This window comes from Eschrichtius robustus, chromosome 2 (assembly GCF_028021215.1).
Source record: "Eschrichtius robustus isolate mEscRob2 chromosome 2, mEscRob2.pri, whole genome shotgun sequence".
NCBI classification, from domain to species: domain Eukaryota; kingdom Metazoa; phylum Chordata; class Mammalia; order Artiodactyla; family Eschrichtiidae; genus Eschrichtius; species Eschrichtius robustus.
In genome coordinates this window covers 76298933-76311837 of record NC_090825.1, presented here as the reverse complement: position 1 = coordinate 76311837, position 12905 = coordinate 76298933, and the positions used below count along the sequence as shown (strand labels likewise).

Sequence of the window (12905 nt, the reverse complement as noted above, 5' to 3'; positions counted from 1 at the left end):
CAGTGTACAGGTGTTCCTTTTTCTCCACAACCTCACGAACACTTATTATTTGTTGCTTTTTTGATAATCACCATTCTGACAGGTGTGAGGTGACATATTGTGGTTTTGGTTTGCATTTCCCTGATAATTAGTGATTTTGAGCATCTTTTTATGTGTCTGTTGGCCATCTGCATGTCTTTCTTGGAAACATGTTTATCCATTTTTATATCAAATTGCTTGTTTTTTTGATATTGAGTTGTGTGAGTTCTTTATATATTTTGGGTATTAAACCCTTATTGGATATATCATTTGCAACTATCTTTTCTCATTCAGTAGTTTGCCTTTTGTCGATGGTTTCCTTCATGCTCAAAATCTTAATATTTTATATCATAGGCCCACGGATGTGACCGTAACACTGAAAGATCCCCATTATCCTGACCATGATCTTGGAATGATTTTGCTCTCAGTCGTCCTTACCCCTAAAGAAGGAGAACACAGGGATGTGGTAAGTTTCCCCTCAGCCTAGTTGTAGCTTTCTTGCTCTCACTTGTTTGAATGTCGTGAGCCTTCTCTGACCCAGAGGTAATATTAAAGAGAAACAGCATAAGATCTGGCCTGTTCTTTGTTTCTGTGAGTATCCTGGGTACCAGTAGTCTAGTTGTATTGTACTTTTTGAATTCAAATTTCCTATTTTATTCTCCAGATCAGAACCTCTTATAAATAAGGGATACATTTGCATCTTTTATCATTATTTTATTTTCCAATTTCAGACTGTTATTTGTAGCAAATGGTGGTATTTATTCAGAGATTACATTTTTCCACATTGAGGTGTCCAGACCTTACTATTTTGATTATATTGTCAGATGTACCATAACAAAGAAAATGAGGTGAAATTACAATAGAGTTTCTGCTTTCTGGTATTTGTTTGATGAATGATTAGTGAGTACTTTTCATCTTCTTGATGGGCTTCCATACCGGTGTTACCCATTTTCTAGCCCTGGCTGTCTGCACTTCCTTGCACACCATGCTGCTATGAGAAACTGACAAGGGATACAGAGGAGCTAATTACTCCAGCACTGTTGAAGTGACGTTAAAAAATATCAGGTTTGACCTGCATCGGTATGCTTGCCAGTGCACTTTCTGCCACAATTTACCAGAATTTATTTATTAGACTCAGGGTACTTTCACATACTGGTAGCTATTCTCACTAGTTCTGATTGCAATGCATTTTAGGAGTAGACATAATTTTTTAGGCAAGTTTAAATATTCTATTTCAGCAATGTGTGTATTGCTGGTTTAAAATAATGCGTGATTAAAGTTGGTATATGTTTTCTGCTGGAAAGGTATTATTGGCATTTTTCCCTAGATTGTAAATAAAAATAGTGAATTACAACTCCAAATTTGGAAGTGTTTTAAACTCATTGAAAAATTCACCCTTTTCAGAGTATTTTTCTCTGTCCTTTAAAAAAATTAAACAATGAGCACATATGTAATATTTGCAAAGAATGATTTAAGTATCTATATTTCATTCAGTGAGGAAGAAAATTTTCTTTTTGAACAAGTACTATCAAATAATACCTACTGTGAGAACTTAGCACTGTGAAAGAACGTATGTATGTGCACAGGCATGGGCCCATGTGCGTAGATGGAAGGGTGTGTGAGGACATTTTTTCACAGAGAACATTTAGAAATAAAAGCCCATCATTTTAAAAGTCACCAATTCAGAATATATTATTTCACCCAGTGCAAGCCAAGGAGTATATGCTAGCTGGCTAATCCATACACAGGAATAAAGTATAAGTGTTCATTTATTCAAATAATCCTGGTATTCACCAGGAACCTACTATAAGCCAAATCCTGTGCTAGACCCTTTGGATACAGTAGAACTGAAATCCAGTGGAGAGCTCAGAAATCAAATAATCATGGAAGGAAATGTAAAATGACAACTGTTTTAAGTGCCATAAAAGGGAGGTGCATGCTGCTGTAGAGCAAATATAGGAGAATTTGTTCTAGTCGGGAACAGGGATTCTCCAAGGAAGTCAAATGGGAGAAGAGGTCTGAAGTGTGAATAGAAGTTGATAAAGGCAAAAACACAGGAAGAGAGGAAATATTTCAAGCAGAGGAAATAGCACATGCAAAGGCCCTGTGGCTAGAGAAACCAAGCTGCACTCCAAGAATTGAAAAAGTACTGGAGCTTAGAGAAGGTGGAAGCAAACAGAGTGTGAAAGATCCTGGTGCATGATGACAGTGAAAGGGAGACACCCAGACTGCATAGGGACTGTTGGCCATGTTAAGGTTTGTGGTCTTTCCCCAAAGAGGCAATGGGAAGCCTTTGAAAAGTCTGTAAATAGGAAGTGGCATCATTTTATTTGCCTTTTGTTGTGTAGCTGCATTGTAGAAAACAGATGAAAGTGTAAGAATGAATGCTTGGAGACCAACTAGGAGCTATTTTGAAAATCCTGGTGGAAGATGATGGAGATTTGGATTAGAATTGTCAGAGGCAGAGATGGAAAGAAATGAAGAGGTTTATCTATAGGAGGTAAAATCAACAAAACTTGGTGATAGAATATTTTGGTGGTGGGGGGGATCCTTTGTTATTTTAATGAAGGACAACACCATAAATGAAAATACCTAAGTGCCTGAGGTCTTAGGACGTGTCTCCAAACCATCCAAACTGCCAGTATTACTGGGGATTCAAATGATATGGCAGCTGTTTTAGTTATTTGGGTGATTTGATGATGGAGGGTCTGCTAATTTTTTACATTAAAAGAATATTTATTAAATACTCTAACATCAAACTGAGGGTTTGAGGGATTAAGTTAGTATCAAGAGACTTTATGACGAAGCTGCTGAGTTCTAAATTACACAGAAATATATGTCAGCACAGGCAAAGTAGTTCCTGACATGCGTTTTTCTTCAACCATTCTCGCAAAAACCCTTCAATCTCCACTGCCGTTCAAACTTATTTAGGCACACTGTCTTTCTAATTAGAAAAGATCATTTTAAAATACTATAGTGCCTGGTTACTGATCATCAGTGATTTATCAAACACGGATAGGAACGAAAACAGGTTACATGAAACAGTTACACATCAAAAATCTGGTATTATTAATCTTCTTTTCTTCCTTTTTCTTTCTCCTTATCGTACCTCTCCAGCCACATTCACCCTTAACACAAAGAGTTCTTCCTGAAATCTTCATGCCATTTTCTTGGTTCAGATTTCTTTGGCTACCCCAGCTTTTTGGAAAAAAAATCTTTTACTGCTGAGTATTTTTCATTTGCTTGCCTTACTTCATGGCTCCCCCTTCACAGTCCCAAATAGCACTGGATTGATTCTGCTGCAGCAACTGAAAACCGGTGTCTTCTTCCTTCCCATGTTGGACTCTCACCTGGCTTCTCTCTTCTTCACCAGAGAAGCAAGTGGCTTATCAGGGGCCAGTGCCTCAGAAAAGGTACAGCAGTTCGCCTCTGGCTGGCGAGCTCTCTTGACCTCAGCCACAACTGAGAAGCAGTGAGAAGAGTGACCAGTGTGGCTATACTGGCTCCTCCTTGTGGACGTGATCAATAACCGGGAGCCTGGGGTTGGTTGTTGACAAGCAGCTGGGGCAGGGACAGGGGAGGAAGCATGAAAGGTCCCCTGCAGGAAATTCTATTGGGACCCCCAGTATCCTGGCTAATCGGATTCCTAGATTGGGATTGGGGCTTCTAAGCATATGCTTTACATGATGAAAATTTCTAACAAAGACATAAAGTTGTGCTTTTTACCCTTTGTTTATTTCGGTCTATATAGCAGTTCTAGAGCTGTTTATTAATTAAGATCTCTAAAATTGGCAAGCGACACTAGTTAGGAGATTTTGACACTCTGAATAAGAGATGCCATTTGTAGGCATCTATTGAAAAAAAACACTTATTGAGCATCTGTAAGCATTGTACCAAGTTCTATAACTGCCTCTTTATTCTCCTTCTAAGTGTTCAGTGACCTGTGGTTATTTCTCTAATGAAATGGAAACTCCTGATGAAGGGCTTTAAGACTCTCCAATGAGCGACATATGTTCCCTCACTTGTAACCTTTATCCCAGCCATACAGACTCCTACACAGCTCACCTCCTCTCAAGTCCAAGCTTTCTCCAATGTGACCTTTCCTACCTAAAATATACCTGTATTGTACCTCACCTCACTTCCATCCTATAGCCCATCACTTCTGGTTAAAAATAATAATAATTCATAAATATTTATATATGTATAAATTATTGCTTCTGATTACCTTTCTTATGATGACTCCTCTCAAAACCTAGTCCAGCTTTCTGTACCTAGTGGTTATTCAGTAGGCTGTGGATGAATCTCTAAGAGGATTCTTAGAGAATGCTTGATGGGATGCTTCAAAGGTCCAGGGAAAGGTATTTTAAGTTTCCTTCTTACTTCCGTATTCAAATCCCTGAGGTTGTCACAAACAATATTGGAGATAATGATTTAATTTTCCTTTTGAATTCTTAAAATTATTCTATTAATGATAATCTGATTAAAATCAGTCTATATTGCTCTTCTCAAGATTTCTAATGATGACAATGAATTAGAAGCACATCGCTGTATTTTTTTCTTTTGGTAACATGTCTAGTATTGGCTAAATATATTTCCCTGGAATACATTTGAAATTTCTTGGTTAAAAACAGTCAATTATCCAATGTGTCTTCAAATTAAATTTTTATATGCCTGAAATATATAACATACTGCTGCAGTGAAAATGACATGCTGAACTTCCACAAATTATCCAAGAACAAATCTGATTTGGAGAAATTCAGACTCATAATGCAACAAACCAGAAATCAGTTACTAAATGCTTCACAAGTCCATTTAATATTCAGAATGATGTATAGAGAAGGAATAGAGGATGATTTTGCATTGACCTTCACACAGCAAAATTATGAGTTCTGTTCTCTTTGATTATTAGCTCAGAAATAACCTATTTTAAGCTTTTGGGACTTAAGACTTTAGTTCAGAAAAGCACATGTTTATTCTTATGCCTGTGTTTATAAGACTTTGCTAAATATTTTTTATGGATTAACATGGAGAATGGATGATATGAATTTCAAGAGCCACTGACAAATAAATCCTAACCATCAAGTAGGAAATAGAACATTAATGTTAAGAAATGCTATCAAAAGTGGGAAGAAATGAGTAACTGGAAATACAGAGGGCTTAGCATCACAAAGTGCTAAGAGTTCTAAATCAGTTATCTTGTGAGTGTTTGAAACACTGTTAATACTGACAATGTGTTCCATGAATCATGTGGTTGGGATGATTTCTTCTGGTGTGGATTGCCAGTTCTGGAACTCAGTAAAAATGAACAAGTTGAAAACCCTATCAGCCTACTGTATCTACTAAAGCCCCTCAAACATGGAACATCTAATTATAGCTAATTAAGAAGTAAATATGAGTCATAGCAAAAGTATTTCATAGTTGCTTATATTAAAATATTCTCCATTGAGTCATGATTGAGTCTTTTTTAAAAGATTCCAGATGTGAACAGATATATATTTTTTTTAATTGTCAGCGTTGTATGTATGAGAAACCAAAATCTTCTTGGAGGGCATGTTGATGACTTGCATGACACAACTGTCATTTCTGTTTTGAATGCATGTCCTGTTTGATCCTGCAAAAGTGTGTAGTGCATACATGTGTGTCCTATATATGGTATTTTGGTCTGATAGTGTGTTTGAGTTCTTTCTGGCTCTTTTTCTAGCAGAGTTCAATCCACAGCTTTCTTCATTGGAGGATTTATGAAATAAAAGTGAGTTAATTTGTGTTACACACTCTCTTAGATAACCTAGACCTAACAAATTGCTTGGCTAAAGCTAAAAAGTAAAAAATTTTAAGAAACATATGAATTAACCTTAGTTGATCTTTAGCGAATTCAAAAAATATATTTTTCTCTATGGTTTATTTTTGAAAAATTTCTGAATTATTCCATAAGCTAACATTTGAAAAAATATCCACCTATAAACAGTTAATATATATGTTTTATAGTATGTAAGTACCATAATATCTAGCCATTCTGTGATTTTTTTTTTTATATCTATAGTAGTCATGTAATTGCCTAAAAAAAAAAAATCACTGCAACAAAAGGGAAAAGCAAAAAATGGATTGAGATTGTGGAATCTTTTAAAAACATAATCAGTTCTGCAGCTCTCTCATAGGCCATATTTCTATGCTACTTATTCCATTTATTGGGCTTCAAAGAAAGTTGAGTTGCTAATAAAGAATTTGAAGGTACTATAATATTAGATAATGACACTTTCAAAAACAAATTCATATGTTTCTCAGCTGAAGTTAAGATCAAAGAGCAAAAAATAAATCTTATTTTTCTATAATTTGCTTCATCTCCTATGTTTAACATTCCCCAATCTTTCTTCTATAATATGTCCCACAGTTAGTAAAGGTAACAATGTTAATAGTATGTCTGTTAAATTCACTTTTTAGAAAACTTTTCTACTGATTCCAGTTTTACTGAATCTACTTTAACGCTAGAAACCCAGTTTCCTAGAAACTGAACCAGGAAAATAATGAATTGGTCCTTGTAACTGCCAAATCTTTCATACTTATACTTAGGGAAATTACTGACCTTTTGTTTGTATCAGTGTCCCAATCTGAAAAATAATACCATGCAGCTTGTCTGTAAAACTGATTTTGAGAGACAGGAAAATACCAACCCTATAGTTTGCTTCACATATAGAAGGTTAATCGCGTGCAGTGGTTCTGAGTTGGGGGATGTGGCTTTGACCAGCAGTAGTGAATCTGTGTAATATTGAATAGTGTTGCCCTGAGATTCAACTCTTCCTCATGTTCTTAGCCCCTTTTTCATAGTAGCATTTCTTACCAAATGGAACTTTGTAAGATTCTTTGATACTAGTTGATGATGATAAATGGCCATGAGTTAAGAGATTTTCCTTTTTGATTTACTTATGTTAATTGTTCTCACCTGATTTGACTCAGAACATTGTCCCTAGGAATTATCATTCTTTGTACACTGAAACTCTGCTTTCTGAGAAAGTTGAACATTTATTGTCTGACTCCTCACGGGGCAGTTTTTATGAACATGGAATACCACAAAAGTATTTCGTGTCCAATTGCCTTTTAGTGACGAGAAAGTGGTGGTGGTGGTGGTGATGACGACGACTAACTCATTTAACATCAACAACGAACATCTACTAAACGTCCATCTCCATAACCCGATGGTGGGTTTTGCTTCAGAATAAATTGGACGTTAGTACTTAGAAAAAATATAAAATAATACTTTGCAGTTCCTGACTCCATTTGAAAAAAATTGGGAACTATTGTAACCTTAGGAAGTCTGTTTCTCTTCCATATTTTGGTCAATATCTAACACAGAGTGTATATAGAGAAAATGTAACCTATAAAACCACTATCTGTAGAAAAGAGGAATGTATCCTTACCTTGACAATTTTATGATATTTCTCATTTCCCCTTCTAGAACATCTACATAATTCCTTTGTCTTGGTTTAGGCCAAAGGTTGCCTACTAAATGACTTACTCTTATATTAAAATCTTTCCTTTTTTGTATTTTTGTAATTTATGAGTGGTTTCTGAAATGGTCTTGCTTGATAGTGAATTTTGCTGAAGGAGATAGAGTTCTTAAAGGCACGAGTGTACTTCCTTGATATATAAATATGGCAAGCATTTCTATAAGCTGTATTCTTTGCTCCAAATATTCCCTCATCTGCCTTAAAAGTAATGATAAAGCTAAGAGAGGGTAAAGAGGTTATCAGGAAGTTAATACCTCAGTGTTCATTGAGAATTTTTTTAAAACTGGAGAGGAAATTAAAAGTCATTGGATTTTTATGAGTTACTTTATACAAGAGACCAGTGATCTTGGGCACTCATCACAAATCTCCATCAACCTTATTAAAACTTGAAGTCATAAATATCTCTTACTATGACACGAAAAGACTAGTTTAAAGGATATATCATGGCTAAACATTTAGCAGGAAGATCCACTAATAGCCATCACGATACGCAGCACTTTTTCTCAGTCGAAAGCGTTTGTAAACCCTGATGTAATTAAAGATTAACTGGAAGCAGAGACAATTCTAAGATGCTGCCAGTGCAACAGACTTTGAATGAGTTTGAAGAGAAAAATTATTATACACCTGGTAAAGTCATGGTACGTCATCAGCCTCCACCACCAAAAGGAACAATTGCTAATTGGGAGACTTAGTGTGTTTTTTTCCTATCAATAAGATATTTCAAATTTTCCATTCTATTTAAAATATACTGTCCCATCTCTTTGTACAAAAGAATAAAGGAAATGAACTCTCACCAGAAAGACTGCTTGAATGTTAAAGGTACTTCTTCTAGCTGCGTGTACATGAAAAACAATTTTTGTCTTGTATAATTGTTGCTGGAAACTGTTTGCTGTTTAAATGTCAAGCTTCCTCCAGAAAACAATTGGCTGCCCTGTCCTGTACTTGAGTGATAAGATAATGAAAATGCTTTATTTCATTTACAGACAATGCTAATGAGGAAGAGTTGGAAAAGATCAAGTAAGGTAATGCTTAGCATGTGATCTTTCAGCTTTTCTTGTTGAGAAGAACTATCAGCTGCTTTCCCAATCTCTCTCATACCTCTTTAAACTATACCTCAGGATTTCATCACTCTTCAATTGTTTTTTTTTTCCCCATAAACTTTAAGCAAACCATGTGATGCTTTTTAAGTAAATAGAAATCACACTGATCAATCACATCCAAATCATCCTCTTGCTAATCTCTGGTCACTTCTCAGCATCATTCGCAACATCTGGTTTCTGTTCTCTGTACCACAGGGTCTAGAAAATGCCTTTGCTCCAGATCAGGTATAAAATAATGGCACTAGGGTAGGGACAACTCCAGAGAGAAGGAAGATCCATGTAATTTACTGTTTTTGTTCACTGAAAACTGAGTCTAAGATTTTCTAAACTCAAAAATACCTTTATTGCTACATCTTTGGAGTGTATCATGAGAACAATTTTCCATCATTGCCTCTTCTCACTTCAAGAAATAAATAGCTCTTGGGAGTGAGAGGAGTTTATGGATCCTATAACTTACCAAGCTCTGGCTCTTCTTATAACTTGTAAAATATATAAGATATAAACTAAGCTTCTAATTTGTTCAGTGGTGGTACCACTCTTGGACACAAATAAATATCAAGATGAAACTGACTTTTGTATGACTACTCCTTGGAATAAATCAAAGGGATTTTATTTGTAAAAATCTTTTTTGCTCAAATTTCTATTTTTAAAAGTTGGTATCCCTTTTGAATAGTGATTCATTTTCTTAGACCCTGGAACATGACAATCTTTTTTCTTCCATTCTGATTGAGTCATGCTTAAAAATTTATTGAAATGTATTACTTAAATTTGTCTTTGATTTTGTCACTTTCATTATTGTGAATTAAGAAAATACTTATATCAAAATGATTTTTTATTTATGGTAATGTCTTAATTGCTTTAACAAGTATTTCTTACTGTAAAAACTTTCTGCCCAGTTATTATAGAATTAATGACCAAAAGATAATTTGGATCATAAAAAGGTCAGGTCCACATTAAAAATCACCTTTATCATTTTAATAAAATGAAAAACATTTATTAAGGAAAATTGCTGAATATTTCTGACTTAGTGTTCACTATGTTTTCTACAGGCCAAAATAAAATTTCAACAATCTTAAAGAAATGTTTGCACTGTTCATATTTGTAATACACTTTTTTCTTTGTAATTGTACTTCAGAATTAGTGTTATATTAAAAGTATATATGTTTAAAAATTCAGGTAATTTGGCTTTCTTCATTCTGTGTCTATCTTATACTATATCTATGTAAAAACATTGTAATCCATTAATATGTAGCAATCTCTCTCTTCCAGTTGTAGTTAAGATGTAATGCTAGAACAGGATATTATATAGTTTTTAGTATTAATTAGTGGGAATAATCCATTTTATTGTAAGATAAAAGAACAAACATAAAAATTCTTCTTTAAATAGTTCATTTAATTTATATTTAAATTTAATTTTAAGGATCAGTTAAGTCAACATAAATCCATGTCTTTTCCTTTGATCTACAAAAAAAATAAAAATAAATAATAAACATCTACTCTTTACTATTTTTATATCTAAACTTCTTAGAGTTTTTAATTACTAATAATCCAATTGTACATTCAAACTGGTGAATTTCCTAGCTGGCCGTTGATGACACAGAATTCCCTGTGTCTAACTGCACTCATTGGGAGATTATTTTTAGTGTACATGGTAATATGGCTTTTGGGTTTTTAGCCTAAGTGATTTTCAGTTTTATAAAATTTAATGGGGATATTGAATGCTGTGTAGAAGAAAATCATTTGTTTTTTTTTTCCATTGAGAACATACTGAATACCTAATAATTCATTCAGTTTGTCACTGTCCCCTGAAGCATGTGCCATATTCATCCATATTAGTGTTACAAGAGCAGAGTGTTAAATTCAAAATCCAGGGAAAGTTTGAAATTTCAATTACCACCTAGTCCGCCATCCTTCACACACAATGAGACGGCTTCCCCAATTCTTCCTCCAGGGATTGAAGGAGGCAGGACAATGTTCAAGTAAATTGTGCCTCCTGAGAAACTAAGGGATAAATGACTGTACCTTGTAGTTGCGTGTGTCACTATGTTACTGTGTTGTGGAAATGCATCCCTTTTCTAATGATTTCAGCCTTCCCCTTAAAGATTCTTGTGTGAGTAAAGATTTTTCCTCTTTTATTTTTGGAAAGAGGATATAATTTATTTGCATGACACTTAAATACAAGTATTTTACATTTGATAGAACTATGCTCAAAGTCAAAGGTGAAGTTTTCATATAAATAGGTCATTTTCTTTCTTGGAATCCTGGTTTCTGGGAATGAGGTCTGCTTTTTTATAGCAGGGCTTCTGTATGCTGCCTGTCTGTGAGCACCCATGGTGAAGGTGAGATCTGAGAATTATACACTTTGTGGCAAAGACTTCAATAGATTGTTAGATATGCTCTCCAGTGTGGAGTTTTTCTTTGCTTTCTTGTTTTTTTCAGAAGTGATATAACCATGGAGCGGGGAAGTGCTAAATTGACATTGTTAGCTTTTAATATGCACATCTCCCCTGTATACAAGTTCATCAGCTCATGGAATTTCCCAATACTTAAATATCTGCTTTTCATTTTCATTGTCTTGCCCATAGCAGATTTTTTCTGCTATGGAAATCTAATCTGTGGCAATCACATAATGTGGGGTTGTATTTACTAATGAAAACAAGAGAGGTGAAGAGACGACTTGAGGAGTAATTGCTGTTCAGGACAGACTTAGATATTATTTGGAGTAAATGTGTCACCACCTAATATGAGTAGGAAAAAAATACACTTAACTTACCCCTGAAAAGGAAGAATGTATAAAGTACATGCTATATTTAAATGGTATGTTGGCCAGTAAATAATTATGAATTCCGTAGCGTTTCCTCTTCTGGGGATAGTAGCATCCTTTAAAACATTCATTCTGGTTTTCCACAAGCACACTTTCCATTGTGCACATTTCTAATTCTGCCCACACTCAGCTATTGTAGAAAAATGTTATTTTAAGAAGAAAGGGATTGATGTCTCCATAAACTTGAGCAACTGGATAATTATCCTGGTCAAAGTATTATACTTAGGTGACAAAATGCATTTTGGCAGAGAAATGGTGATGCTTTGAGTTATTGTAATATTTTATTCTTTAGAAGAAGCTTATCATTGATAATTTATTATAAGGCTAAATTATTCAACAAGAAAGTTTCATGAGCTTAGAAGAGAAGGTGTATATGAATTTTGTGAATAAATTCTGTGGGGGGGTCAAACAAAAAATGGAAAATAAATAATGAAATAATTGCCTCTATCAGATGGCAAGCAGAAAGGATTTTATACTACACTGTGTGTGTTTTAACATAGAAGAATGTGTTTATCACTGGGTATGATAATAAATTTATGTGCTTTCAATAAATCACTTTAATTCTATGAGAAGTAACCATTGTAATAATATAAAGACATACACATTGCAATTTCTGTTCTCAACAATAACAGTTGAAAACGGTTTTAAAGAGAGTTCATCCTTTGAATAATATAATATGACTATGTGATGACGTCTCATTAGCATATCTTCTGTTACTTGATGGCTTATTTTTTTAGTAATGTATCTTTTTTATAAAGATTTTATTTTAATCACTTAGCATAATTTTAATGAACTATAAAACACTTTATCCACTGGTTGAATGAGGCAATTTATAATAAGACTTTTGGCAAGGATATTGTTAATTTAAACTAGAGCACACTCTCAACACTGTAAGTCTGCAGGGCGTAGTTAAACCTGACACCTTGGATGACACATTAAAAATGCATCAGTGAAAACCTCTAAGTGCTTTAATTTAAGGAACGGTAGAGAAACAGATTAACACATTTTTAAGTGTCTCACACAGTCAGACATAGTGGGGAAAAAAGTCATTATTTAACAATTATCATGTCCTTCCTACAAAGACCTCATATCCAGATAATACATAGATGATGATCTTTGAAAAATTGCAAAAAATGAAAACTTTATTGGTCATTGACTTTCTCAACTGTGAATGACCAAAATGGCTTTTCTTTGATGTCTCATTTCAAATGATTATGCCTATGTATTTGAAAAAATTAGTTGCTTACATGTTTTTGAAGGAAATATAAAATTCTTTTTAAAATTCTTACTATTAATTTTGTCCTCCCAAATTTCTGTTATTTGGAAATGCTATAAAGTCAACCTCATAATTAAGGCTTCTAAGAGTCCACAATGCTGCAGTAAACAAAGGGCTAATAGCATGAGCATTTGCATTATAAAGGACTGTATTTTTACCTCAATTAATTACACTCCTAAAATTTG

The 12905-nt window shown here is 34.3% G+C and overlaps 1 protein-coding gene across 4 annotated transcripts in view; it reads left to right on the top strand.

The window, feature by feature from the left end:
* MCTP1 (multiple C2 and transmembrane domain containing 1) overlaps positions 1-12905 on the top strand; it is a 550214-nt gene that overhangs the window by 307094 nt on the left and 230215 nt on the right. For 3 of the 4 annotated variants that reach the window (XM_068533867.1, XM_068533860.1, XM_068533851.1), the window contains exons 5-6: positions 373-484; positions 8504-8542. In XM_068533867.1, the coding sequence (XP_068389968.1) occupies positions 373-484; positions 8504-8542 (151 nt within the window). The remainder of the gene's footprint in view (positions 1-372; positions 485-8503; positions 8543-12905) is intronic. The other variant, XM_068533874.1, reaches the window with a different exon arrangement.